The following is a 14474-nucleotide window of genomic DNA, read 5'->3' on the forward strand; positions in this document are numbered from 1 at the left end:
TTTTAAAATAAAGTATAGAAGCGTTTGCAGGGAAATGTGGTCTTTATCAGCAACTTTGTATGCTATGGTTCATAACTGTTAAATTGCTATTTGAAGTCAATAGGTTTCTTTGTAATTCCAACAAAGAACAGCTCTTGAGTGTGTGTGCTTTTGTGTGCATGCCTGTCCTTGCCTACATGTGTGTTTGTGTATGTGTGTATGCACATGCATTTGGATGTTTGGGGGGTGAGGCTGACTACATGGTGTATGTTCAGAGTAGTCTCTTGCTTTGAGTTCTAATTCTGGGATTTGAGATGTGATCTCATTTGGAACTAATAGACTCCTTCCTTTCCATTTTTCCTATTACTGCCAGAATTATAAAGGATGTCAGGAGGTCTTAAGTTTTAATCCCATACAGTTTGTAATTTAGGACAACTCACCTAATCTCTTTGAACCTCAATTCTTCATGTGCAAAATAAAAATGTTTTATCAGATTTTTAATTTAGAGTCTTAGCTTAAGACTTTATAAAATTTTATCAAAAGAGCTGTACAAAATGCCCAGCTGGGGATCCAATGAATGACCTGGATCCAAGTTCCCTGCTGTTGGATATTTGCTAATTTGTTATCTTAGTTTAATTCTCCCCAGAACAGGAGATTTGGGGGGATGCTTACGGTAAAGTAATTGCCTTTTTTATCCATAAGACAGTTAAATAAAAACTAGCCTACGTCTAGAAAGAAAAAGTACAGCTGTTGTACATTTTTACAAAATTGTGTGGACAGAGGATTAAAGTCTAGACAGTGTGGGATAATAGGAAACTCTGAATAAAAAATTGCTTTGAATTTTGGTGCCACAGAATGGAATCCAGTACTTAAGAACTAGAAAGGAATTAACTTGATGGAAAAGAATTTGAGGTAAGAAATAGAATAGTAATGACTACATATACAAATGAATGGTAATGATAATCCTAAAAAAATCCTAAAAAGTTATTTAGATACACTGTGTTTCTTTTTCATTCCTGAGAATACTGCATTCCTATGTTGCAGAATATGCCCAGAATTCTCATATATCTCCCCACTCCATTCTAGCTGATAGTGGAGATCCAGGGACTTTACTTGAGAGTCACTGCCTTAGAAAATCTCACCATTGGTTGATTTAAGGACCTTTAAGTGAAAGTCAAGGCCCTAAGGCTCAGAGATCCTCCTAGGGTGAAGTCTTTCTGTTCTTTATGAGTTCTAGGGAAAGAATATCCTGATTCTTTCGGGATAGAAAAACCAAATACAGGAAAGTGAAAAGAATGAATCCCAAATATAGTCTACATGTAAGGTAGTCTTTAACTGGTTTTGATTTTGCTTTTTAAAAGATTTTTTTAGATACCAGTGTAGAAATGTAAGAGTTGAAGGTTGAAATCAACTATTTATTTTCTAATTTTTATTCTTTCCTGGTTATTGCGTGGCCAAGGTTAGTGACGTGAAAGATGCTTAGGTGTTTTTTATGGTCAAGCTAGATTTGAGTCTTCTTTACCAGCTGTGTGATCTTGGGCAAATTGCTTAAACTCTGATTTCCAGTTTCCTTAACTATTAAAAAAGGAGAGAGAGAATGATGATAAGAATTACAATGACACATGGTACGTGTACACCTGCCATATGGTAGGTAAATGCTTGCTTTGTGGTAACTGTGAATATTGTTAGTAAGTTAAACAGGTATTGTAGCAGCAGAAACATTTTTTCCTTAGAGCTAACCGCTTGATAACACATCTGCTTCCTTGTCCCAGGAGTAAGGATTGGGTTCAAAGGGCTGTTCTGCCACTGGCTGTTCGGATAGCCATAGAAAGAAAATCAGCTTTGATGGGCATTGGTTTTGTTATCTAAATAGTAATCATCATAATCGTAGTCTTTATGTTCTCTAAGATCTCTTTGACCTCCTTCCTTACAAGGCAAGGGACATATGGAGGTCTTTTGAATATTAATCTGCTAACATAGGCTTCCCCAGTGGCTCGCAAGAAAAGAATCTGCCAGCCAATGCAAGAGACGCAGGAGACCCAGGTTCTTTCCCTGGGTCAGTAAGATCCCCTGGAGGAGGGCATGGCAACCCACTCCAGTATTCTTGCCTGGAGCATCTCCACGGAGAGAGGAACTTGGCGGGCTGCAGTCCATGGGGTCACAAAGAGTTGGATACGACTGAAGTGACTTAGCATGCACGCACAGATATCCCAAGATATCCTGCTAAATTAATTAATGAATACCACTTATGCCTCTTTGTATCTTTCTTAATGCTAGAAGTTTTGCTCAGCTATTAATAAATAATGAAGTTTTTTATTTGAAACATAAATCATAATGGGAAAACCAGACAGTACATACCTGTTGAAACACATTGTGTACTTCTTGCCACAAACGTTTAAGTACCATTTTTCTTCAGTATTTGTAGGGGATGGTTCCAGGCCTCCCCAGCCCCACCCCTGCAGATGCCAGAATCCATGGATGCTAAAGTCTCCTATATAAAATGGTGCAGTATTTGCATATAAGCAGTGCACATCTTCCTGTGTATTTTAAATCATTTCTAAGTTAACCTATAATACCTGATACAATGTGAATACTATATAAATAGTTGCCAGCATGAAGCAAACTAAGTTTTACTTTTTGGAACTTTCTGAAGTTTCCCCCCGCCCCTGCGCCCCCTCCCAAGATTTTTGATCCACAGTTGGTTGAATCTGTAGATGCAGAATGCGTAGATACAGAGAGCTGACTATAAATCTGATTAAACCTTTAGGTTTATATTATAAAAATTTATTTCACTTGTTTAATTTTACTTTTTAAATGTGGCTACTGGAAAAATTTAAATTACACATGTGGTTCATATTAAATTTATCTCAGGAAGTACTGATCTAGCCTATCACAGCTTTTCTATTGCAGTGAAAACGTGAGATAAAGATTTCTGGGAAAGATCACAATGGATCAAGTTTTAAATTTTAAAACATCTTTCGTAAAATCAGAACTAGAATTACAAAAAAAGAAATCCAGTCATAGCCTTTTAAGCAAAACTAGATGAGGAGAGGGTGTCCTCACAAGCCCCAGAGCATGGGTGGATTGGGGCAGCAGGACCCACACAAATCATGTGACTGAGCACCTGTGTGGCAGAAGGAATGAACAGCAAGGGGATCCAGACATAGAAGTCACTAACAGAGCTCAAAAGGAGAAGACGTCCCTTTGGATGGGAAACTTGAGCACCGGGCCTGAGAACAACTGGCACAACTGCCTCCAGGTTGCAGAGGAATGCAAAACAACCACGGGGACACACGAAGAAGCTGCAGGAAGAAGATTAGAAAGTACTGGGCTGGACTTGAAGAATCTCAGAAATTTCTAACAAAAACCGCTTTTGAGAAAGAAGGTCCAGTTGTAAAGAAACATTGCTAAAAAATAGAATCCTGTTTGTGCAAGGCAGAAACATGAAGTCTGAAGGGAGGAGCGTTTATATTCAAGTTAGGGATGGAATGCATACATAGGAGTCTGATTTCAAAACAGTGGTTCTGGCCACAGAGGCCATGGTTTTAAACAGTTCACTTTAAGACCAGGGGAGGTAGCTAGGAAAGCTACCCATGCTCACCTTAAACCCCCACATGCAAGTCTCCTCCTCCCTGACAGGTGCTACATGAAAACCCATTTCATTTCAGCATGAGTAAGAGAAAAGGATTTTCTGAAAACCCCATATAAATGCAAAAAAGGTAGAAATGAATAGAATAATGTGACAAGAGACAATGAAAGCATATTAGAAAAATAAGGCTACAAACCAATTGGAAACTGTAAAATATAAACTAAAGGAAATTAATAATGTTAATTCCTCTATGAATAAACCAGAATGATTCAGAGATAGGAAAACTCAGAAATTAATAAAGCAAATACTTGCAGAACTTTGGGGAAAAATAGGGGAAAATTATTTTAGAATGGAGCGTAATTTGGAAGGAACATAAAAATAGGCAATATAGTAAGTACAGCAAGAGGAAAACAAAAAGAATTTAACAGGAAATTGCAGATATAAAAGATAGGGAAAGAGTAATTCATATTAGCATAATTAGAGACCCTGAAGAAGTGTGTGAAAGTTGCTCACTCATGTCCAACTCTTTGTGACCCCATGGACTATACAGTCCCTGGAATTCTCCAGGCCAGAGTACTGGAGTGGATAGCTGTTTCTTTCTACAGGGGATCTCCCCAACCCAGGGATCGGACCCAGGTCGCCTGTACTGTAGGCGGATTCTTTACCAACTGTTGCAAGGGAAGCCCTGAAGAAGCATGAGACAAAACAAATATTTAAAACTTCTGTCAACAAACCCTTATTTATTGCTCATAGGAATGTAAAGTGGTCCAGCTTCTGTGGCAGTAATCAAGAAGTTTTCATTAAAACCACAATGAAATGCCACTACATTCCTCCCAGTCCTAAAATTAAGAGGACTGACAATACCAAATGAAGACAAGGTTGTGAAGCTATCAGAGTTATCATACGTGGTAGGCATGTCAGTTGCTGCAGTCATTTGGAAAACTGTTTGGCCTTTTCCGCTGAGGTTTAACATAGTCATACTCTGTAACCCAGAAGTTTCCTTCCTAGGTATATACTCATTAGAACTGTATTCCATTTAAATCCGTGTAGGGTGTTGCTAGTGTCCCTGTCTTCACCTCCTTACCTGCAAATATCATGTGGCTGAAATGTCATTGAGAGTAAATGTTCCATGGTTATATGGTGTTGATGGTTGCATAATTCTGTGATTATACTAAAAATCACTGAATTGTACATTTTTAAAAAGTGAATTTTATGTGAATTATATCTCAATAAAGCTGCTATTAAAAACAAAAACAAAATGTCATTGGGAACATGTAGTGATTTCCTGTCAGATTCAATCTCAGTTTTGGTTTATCAAACAAAGCCATTTGTTGTATCTAGCCCCAGTTTCCTCTCCAGTCTTGTCCAGTCTTTCGTGTACAGTCCACTCAGTAGTTTTAATCTTGCTGATAACACCTTCATATTCCAGTAAGTGCTTTCATATATATCCTTAATAATATGAAAATAATCAAAGCATGGATATTATTCCTATTTTATTTACTTAAAAATTTTATTGAAGTATAGTTGATTTATATCAATTTCAGATTACAGCATAGCAATCTGACATTTTTATAGATTATATACTCCATTTAAAGTTAGAATATTGTGTATATTCCTTGTTGTTGTATATTACATCCTTGTATCTTATTTATTTTATACCTAGTGGATCCTATACTATTTTAAAACCAAGGAAACTTGAGACAGAATGATTTATCTGAACTCACAAGGCTCGCATTAGAATTTGCTTCAACTTCAAGATACTTAGTGAGCATCTTTTATGTACCAGGCACTAGTCGGTGCAGTTGGGAGACTGAAAGCAACTCCTCTCCTCTGGTCTCTATACTCAGGGAATTCACCTATGTTGCTTCTAGTCTTGGTCTGTCCTCGCTGGTCTTCTCATCTCTTGTCTGCTTTACTGCCTCTATTTTGTTCTTGACTAACTTCAAAGCCCTTATAAGCTCTCTTTTCCTCACTAACCTTCTTTAAACCTTCCTTTACTTTGAATTCCTCGGGACCTGACCAATTCTAAATATATCTGTAACTTGCCACATTTTTTTTGGTTGGTTCAAATGCATGTTTATTCCCTCAGTTGTTATGAAATCTTCTCAAGGGCATAAATAAATATCACCTATAATTTAGAAAATATTCTCCACCATTTTACCTCATTGGGCCAGCATGCTGCTTGGCTTTTGAGATGCTTAGTGGTCAAATTTATGTTAAATAGAAAACTAAGGCCTTGTCTTGGTCTTTAATCTACTTGTGAGCTGGAAAGATCAAACACACACAAGGGATATATCCTGTGTGCTATTGTAAAACAATGTATCAGTTGTGAAAAATGAAAAACTTCAGATTGAATAGCTAAGTGGTTCTGATGGGTTGTTCTGCTACGCTGTAACAGTTAACTGTAGCTTACAGTTAACTCTGGTCTTTGGACCCACTGTAGCCCCAGTAGTTTGTACGGAAGCATCTAAAATAACTGCTAGGTGGTGATTAGGCTGATTTGGACTAATATTCACTGAGGTGAAGGCAGCACCACTGGTTGGCCTCTCCTGTTGTTCAGTCACTGAAGTTGTGTCCAGCTCATTGCAACCCCATTGACTGCAGCATGCCCGGCTTCCCTGTCCTTCAGCTGTCTCACAGTTTCCTCAATCTGTCTATTGAGTCAATGATGCTATCCAACCATCTCATCCTCTTCCACCCTTTTCTCCTTTTGCCTTCAATCTTTCCCAGCATCAGGGTCTTTTCTAGTGAGTCGACTGTTAGCATTAGGTGGTCCAAGTATTGTAGCTTCAGCATCTCCTGTAACATACTATTAATGTTAGTAAACCACTATAGCACATATTATCTCAATAGAATGATGAATCATCCCATACCTGTGTATTTTCATAAACTTTACAGATAACAGGGAAACAGTGAAAAGCTTCTTAAAGTGAGCAAAGTAAAATGGAACTAGCATTTTGTGTTATTAAGAGATACTGTTTATGGTAGAGTTCTCTTTCCACTCAAATATCTTACTTATACTGTTGATTTTATGTCAGTTTAGGTGGATATCCTATAGCTTGGTCAAATAGTGGTCTTCTAGTGTTCTCTATTCATTGCAAATAGTCTCTCTCTGTCATTCTTGAATAATATAATCAAAAATAAATAAAACTAAACATACTTAATGTTTTTTTATTGTTGCTGTTTTATTTTTTAAATTCAGATATAGTTGATTTACAGTACTGTGTTAATTTCTGCTATTGTTGCTGGTTTTTAAGGCACAGTTGGTGGATCTGAAATCTGAACTGACAGAGACCCAAGCAGAGAAAGTTGTATTGGAGAAAGAAGTACATGATCAACTTTTACAGTTGCACTCTATTCAGCTTCAGCTTCATGCTAAAACTGGCCAAAGTGTTGACTCTGGTACCATTAAGGCAAGATTGGTAAGTAGTTTAGAGAATAACACATACTTATATGTATTTTAGAGGGTGAAAAGAACAGTCTTTAATGAGCCTTTTTAATTATAAAAATTAGTGTGTGTTCCTGGGAAATTTGGAAAATACAGGAAATGTGAAGATCGTCCTAATCTTTGATCTCATTACCTGGAGGCGACCAGTCACAACATCAATAACCAGTTGGTACTTAGAATAGAATCTTACTCCTATTTTAAAAGATCTATATAAATATATTTAAAAGATATTTGTAATTGTAACATGTAAACAGTTTTTTTTTGCCAGTCTACTGTATCAGTTAAGATTTAGTTTAGCTACATATAAAACAGATCCCAAGTAACATGAGAATTGTTCTTAAGTAGTACATGTTATCAGTCTTTTCTCTCAGTTGAAGAAGCTTTGAGACAGGCAGTCCAGAGCTGGTAGGGCAGTTCCACAGATACCAGGGATCCAGCTTCCTTTTGTTGTTCTGCTCTGTCATCTTCAGCTCATGGTTTCTGCCTTCAGGATTTCTTCCTACCTGCATTCCAGGATCTTGCATTCCAAGATCTAAGGGCAAAATGATGCTTCCTAGCTGCGTTCATTTTCTTTAACGACCTTTTCATGAAATCCTCAGCTTTTTGCCAATCGTTTAGCTGTCTCATTGGCCTTCCCTAGCTGCATGTCACATGAACACCTCCAGTAAAATCTGAGTTCTTTTAATAAGGAAGAAAATGGAGGAAAATGGAGTTGGGTGTCAGCCAGTGGCACGTTTTTTCTTTTGCTCTTAATATAAGTTTTTTCCCTGCCACTGAGTACTTTCTCATGTTTGCATAATGTTTGTTTTTTATAAGTGTTGCATAATTAACTATTGCCCTCTTAATCAGTGTAACTTGTTTAAAGAGAATTTCTTTTAAGTCTCATTTTGATTTAACCTCATATGTATTAAGTGTACTATAGGGAACACAGCAATAAATAAGACATACAACTTGGGAGAGGGATGAGATAAGATGATGTTGATGATGACAGCAGTGCAGTTTAAAGTTTTATTCATTTTCAGTTATTTCTGTTTAATTGGTTGATTAGTTTCTAATACTGGTATGTTAGGATTTATTTAAATGAATATTTACATTCTCTTAAAGTACTTTTAAGTTTTGAAATTCTCTAACTATAAATTATTAGTGTTTAATTGAGATGAGTCAGATTCATAACTGCTTCTTTGGAATATTTGATACTAACATTGAGAAACACTGTACATTTTCACTAGAATAGAATTCATCTGACATGTTAACATTAGTTTTGAAACACGGTGCTTTAGTGGAAAGACATTGAACCAAATGTGTTAACCAGTTTGGATAAAATAAAAAGAATTAATCCTGTACGGTTACCATTGCTTATGGATTTGCAAATATATTTATTTTAATGAACTTGACCCAAGTGATACTCAACATATAGGAATTTTCCTTGTAATGATTGTACCACTAAATAAGTTTATTTGTTTGATGTTTTTCTAATTATAAAACTTTTTTCTTATATCTTAAGTCTGTCCCCTCTGTGGAGGAGCTGGTAAGTATACCATTTCTGTTTTGCTTTAATATGTTATGCTGAAGTGTTCTTAGTGCGTTTTTTGCATAATACATGTTGTCACCTTGTACGTATCTGAAAGTGATGTTAATGATGGTAATTTTTTAATGTGCCAGTACCTGAAAAATTCAGTCAGTAGCCCATTGCTCTTTTCTCACCTCATGTTGTTAAACAATTTTTCTTTTGTTTGTGATTTATTGCCATTACTTGTAGAACCCATCAATTTTTGACAACTTCTGAGCTTTGTAATTTGCTCATACCGCTGCTTCAAAAGAACAGTTGGTTTTCCTTATGCAGGCCTAGCTCTTTCCTCCTTTTCTATTTGAATTTATTCCCAGAGAAAGAATGTGCATGTTCGTTTCTTATTCGTCCACTGCATGTGTTATAACTTTTTAGCAGTCTTGAGAATAATTGTGTGGCCTTTGAAACAATTGAATTTTGAAACCCTTTATTAAATTTACCTTAGACAATAACAGTATAGATAAATTCTTAATATTTTTCCCACTACCTAAGCCTAATCAGGTTCTAAGTTGTCATATGACTTTTCTTCTTTTGGAAATATAGCATGTGGATATCAGAATATAAAATTAACTTATTTATTGTTACCTAATGATGAACAGGTTAACTGAAACAAGATTCTTTTCTTTAAATCTAAAAGTGATTAACTTCAGTGTTCTTAGTCCTGTTTTTGCTTGCATCTGTTCATTTTAGGCTAGAGAGTTTGTCCAATTCACTAGGAGTTTAAATCATTAAAGCAAAGTAGTGACTTAATGTTTCTCATATTTCATAAATATTGTATAAATAGCTCATTAAAGTAAATAGAGAATCCTCAACATAAAATTTACTTAGCCCATAAACAATTCTTAGTCTTCTCGGAACTCTTTTTTTCTGATACAAAAGCATTAAGCTCCATAAATGTCATTAAAAAAGACTTTGTTCATGTTGTCCGAACCATGGTTTCTTTTGGAACTGATAACCTGCCCTTTTAGGAAAGAGATTCTGAAATAAATTGAGATTTTAAGAGTTCCAAAGTTGTTGTAAAAGGATTCTAGATTATTAGTTCTTCAAATTAAAAAAAAAATCTAAACAATTGTGTTCTAGTTGTTACATTTGTCTTTTTACAGAAGTGGAAAAAACATGCTAATCTTCCTTCTTATCACATACATAGTGACAAAAGTTTAATCAAGGAAGTGATAAGTATATTCAACATTTGGTAATTGTCATTCATTTTAGGCTATTTTTTTTATTGTTTTTAAGATGGTGGTACTTACTGCCTTGTATTTGAATATATCATATATTGATGTTTAAATATATTGTATATTGATATGCTGTTGTTAAAACAGTAGATCAAAGCAGACATCGAAATTAGTATCAAAACATATTCCATTAATTGTTAAAAGTTTGCTCACATTTGTTTCTCAGTTTATTATTTATAGTAAAAGGGAAATAATTACAGTATTCACTACTTGAAGGTTAGAAACAATATCCTGTGCCATTCACTCAAGAGAAGCATTCTTCCTGGTGCTGAGGTGGAGCTTTATTTAAATCTCCTAAAGGGGACATGGTGTAGTGAACAGTGTCTTCTGCATGTCATCAGTAAATATATTTTCACAGGATTTATAGATTCTGTAAATTAACGAATCTGTGAAAGTAGTGTTCTAAGTCAGTAAACACTTCCACCCAAATTTGGGATAGTTCTCTTGATCCAAAAATAACATTTAAATGATCTTTCAGGGCCCTTATCCAACTCTCAGAAGGGTTTATTTAGTCATACTGTGTGTGTGTGTGTGTGTGTGTGTGGGTGTGTGAGTGCAAATTTGAATTTGACTTTCTTTAGGCAGGATTTTTACCTTCTCTTTTCCCCTCTGCTTTCCTTTGTACCTACCTGCCTATTCTGTGCTTGGATCCCAAAGGTATTTACATTTGTAATCCTTGATGTATAGGAGTAGGTACACTGTACTTTATACTTTGAAAGTATATTGAAAATTATTTCTCTCACATGTGAGTTGGTGATAAAAACTTGGTGGCAAAAATCTTAAGGTTATATTCTCTGGTTCACACCTTATAAATTCATGTATGTGAGTTATCTACCAAGTGAAGCAAAGGATAGCATCCTTTTTTGAGAGATAAAAATGGATATCTGTCCAACCTCATAGTAGGCAAGCCAGGCCAGTATTTTTTCTCAGAAAACAGTTCTTCAGCCACTTTAACATTTGGACAAATAGATGATCCATTCCAGATCCCAAAGTTCAGTGGTACTCTGCATCATGGATATAGTTATCTATAGTTAGTTTTTCTGTAAGCTGTATTTTTTATTGAAGTATAGTTGATTTACAATGTTGTGCTGATTTCTGCTATACCACAAAACGACTGAGTTACACACATGTATGTATTTACTCTTTTATGCTTTTTTCCTTTGCGGTTTATCCCAGGGGATTAGATAAAGACCTCTGTGCTGCACAGTAGGACCTTGTTGTTCATTCATTCTAAATGTAATAGCTTACACCTACTAACGCCAGAGTCCCCATCCGTCCCTCTCCTTCTCCCCCCCCCCCCCTTGGCAACCACAAGTCTGTTCTCTCTATAGATATTTTTTAATGTGTAAATATTTTTAATGCAGTTATTACCAGCATTTCTCCATTACCATAAAATGTTTTTTTAAAAATTGGAGTATCTGTTCTAATTTAAGCATTGTAAATTTCTTACAATGCTCTAAGATACATTGGCTATAAAATGTTTCTCTTTGTAGCCGAATTTATAATTTATAGAATTGCTGCATTAAAGTTAATGAAATGTTTGGGCACAGTCACCAGAGTGATTATTTTAGTCTAGTTTTAGAGTCATTTTAGAAAGTAGAGAGTAGATTCAATTATCCATTGAAGCCATTACTATTAGTATGTGATAACATGTGCTTAGAGAAGGCTACTAATCTTAGTATCCTCAGGATCAGGGTGCCTCAAGCTATGTTATCTTACCTCGAAGTGGTTCTAACACCTCTGGTACTAGTTTTGAAAAAAACTGGATCCAAATCATTGTGCTCCATTTTATAGAAATAAAGTAATTCTTATCATATGCTTTCATCATTGGTATCATAGATTGTGTGCTTTTTAAGGCGCATGGTCTATTGCTAAAGTCTTGAAAGTATTTTCATTGCATTTTTTAAAAATTGCAACAGGAGAGAGAGCTTGAAGCAAACAAAAAAGAGAAAATGAAAGAAGCTCAACTTGAAGCTGAAGTGAAGTTATTGAGAAAAGAGAATGAAGCCCTTCGCAGACATATAGCTGTTCTCCAGGCTGAAGTTTATGGGGCAAGACTGGCTGCCAAGTATTTGGATAAGGAACTGGCAGGAAGGTGTGTGAAAAATGGGTACCATCGTACCCTTGTGCTCTTAGGTGACCAAGTGCATAGTTAAAGAGGTGGACTCTTACCTGTTTTGGTAAACAATATATTAATCTTTATATAAGAGTGATTTTATGGTTGATTGTAGCTTACTGTTGTTAACTTCATAGCATTACAGATTGCAGATTTAATTCAGTTCAGTTCAGTCGCTCAGTCATGTCCGACTCTTTGCAACCCCATGAATCGCAGCACGCCAGGCCTCCCTGTCCATCACAAACTCCCGGAGTTTACCCAGACTCATGTCCATCGAGTCGGTGATGCCATCCAGCCATCTCATTCTCTTGTCGTCCCCTTCTCCCCCTGCCCCAATCCTTCCCAGCATCAGGTTCTTTCCCAATGAGTCAACTCTTCACATGAGGTGGCCAAAGTATTGAAATTTCAGCTTCAGCATCAGACCTTCCAATGAACACCCAGGACTGATCTCCTTTAGGATGGACTGGTTGGATCTCCTTGCAGTCCAAGGGACTCTCAAGAGTCTTCTCCAACACCACAGTTCAAAAGCATCAATTCTTCGGCACTCAGCTTTCTTCACAGTCCAACTCTCACATCCATACATGACTACTGGAAAAACCATAGCCTTAACTAGACGGACCTTTGTTGGCAAAGTAATGTCTCTGCTTTTTAATATGCTGTCTAGGTTGGTCATAACTTTCCTTCCAAGGAGTAAGCGTCTTTTAATTTCATGGCTGCAGTCACCATCTGAAGTGATTTTGGAGCCCAAAAAAGTAAAAGTCTGACACTGTTTCCACTGTTTCCCCATCTATTTCCCATGAAGTGATGGGACCAGATGCCATGATCTTAGTTTTCTGAATGTTGAGTTTTAAGCCAACTTTTTCACTCTCGTCTTTCACTTTCATCAACAGGCTTTTTAGTTCCTCTTCACTTTCCATCATAAGGGTGGTGTTGTCTGCATATCTGAGGTTATTGGTATTTCTCTCGGCAATCTTGATTCCAGCTTGTACTTCTTCCAGCCCAGCGTTTCTCATGATGTACTCTGCATATAAGTTAAATAAGCAGGGTGACAATATACAGCCTTGATATACTCCTTTTCCTATTTGGAACCAATCTGTTGTTCCATGTCCAGTTCTAACTGTTGCTTCCTGACCTGCACACAGGTTTCTCAAGAGGCAGGTCAGGTGGTCTGCCCATCTCTTTCAGAATTTTACACAGTTTATAATGATCCACACAGTCAAAGGCTTTGGCATAGTCAATAAAGCAGAAATAGATGTTTTTCTGGAACTCTCTTGCTTTTTCGATGATCCAGCAGATGTTGACAATTTGATCTCTCATTCCTCTGCCTTTTCTAAAACCAGCTTGAACATCTGAAAGTTCACGGCTCACGTATTGCTGAAGCCTGGCTTGGAAAATTTTGAGCATTACTTTACCTAGCATGTGAGATGAATGCAATTGTGCAGTAGTTTGAGCATTCTTTGGGATTGCCTTTCTTTGGGATTGGAATGAAAACTGACCTTTTCCAGTCCTGTGGCCACTGCTGTGTTTTCCAAATTTGCTGGCATATTGAGTGCAGCACTTTCACAGCATCATCCTTCAGGATTTGAAATAGCTCAACTGGAATTCCATCACCTCCTCTAGCTTTGTTTGTAGTGATGCTTCCTAAGGCCCACTTGACTTCACATTCCACGATGTCTGGCTCTAGGTGAGTGATCACACCATTGTGATTATCTGGGTCATGATCTTTTTTGTATAGTTCTTCTGTGTATTCTTGCCACCTCTTCTTAATATCTTCTGCTTCTGTTAGGTCCTTACCATTTTTGTCCTTTATTGAGCCTATCTTTGCATGAAATATTCCCTTGTTATCTCTGATTTTCTTGAAGAGATCTCTAGTCTTTCCCATTCTGTTGTTTTCCTCTACTTCTTTGTATTGATCACCGAGAAAGGCTTTCTCATCTCTCCTTGCTATTCTTTGGATCTCTGCATTCAAATGGGAATATCTTTCATTTTCTCCTTTGCTTTTTGCTTCTCTTCTTTTCACAGCTATTTGTTAGGCCTCCTCAGACAGCCATTTTGCTTTTTTGCATTTCTTCTCCATGGGGATGGTCTTAATCCCTGTTTCCTGTACAGTGTCATGAACCTCCGTCCATAGTTCATCAGGCACTCTATCAGATCTAGTCCCTTAAATCTATTTCTCACTTCCATACTAAATAAGTGTTTCTGGTTGACATATACACTGCTAGTAAATTACTGTGAAATGCTAACAACTCTTAGAGCTAGACTTTCACCATTTCCTGTCTTCACACCGTAACAGATGATGTTCCCATGTACAGCAGGACTTTCATAGGAATTCTTTCTGTAACCATTGAAACCCAGTCTTTCTTGTCCCTCAAAAACATATTGGAATGACAGTGATTTTATCATAATATAGAGTTCTGCTTTCATTAACTTTTATGGTAATTATTCCCCAACTCTGGTGATTTACTATTACTAAATAATTTTCTGCTTGTTGGTTTAATGTATTAAGAACTGATGTGGAGCAAATGAAAATAATTTACGTT

General features: G+C 36.6%; 1 protein-coding gene across 2 annotated transcripts in view; it reads left to right on the forward strand.

Moving 5' to 3' along the window:
* Window positions 1–14474, forward strand: part of GOPC (golgi associated PDZ and coiled-coil motif containing) — a 48246-nt gene that overhangs the window by 20634 nt on the left and 13138 nt on the right. Inside the window, exons 2-4 of one of the 2 annotated variants that reach the window (XM_020901716.2) lie at window positions 6826–6990; window positions 8521–8544; window positions 11738–11913. In XM_020901716.2, coding sequence (XP_020757375.1) covers window positions 6826–6990; window positions 8521–8544; window positions 11738–11913 — 365 coding nt within the window. The remainder of the gene's footprint in view (window positions 1–6825; window positions 6991–8520; window positions 8545–11737; window positions 11914–14474) is intronic. The other variant, XM_020901718.2, reaches the window with a different exon arrangement.

This window comes from Odocoileus virginianus, chromosome 19 (genome assembly GCF_023699985.2).
Source record: "Odocoileus virginianus isolate 20LAN1187 ecotype Illinois chromosome 19, Ovbor_1.2, whole genome shotgun sequence".
Classification (NCBI taxonomy): Eukaryota; Metazoa; Chordata; class Mammalia; order Artiodactyla; family Cervidae; genus Odocoileus; species Odocoileus virginianus.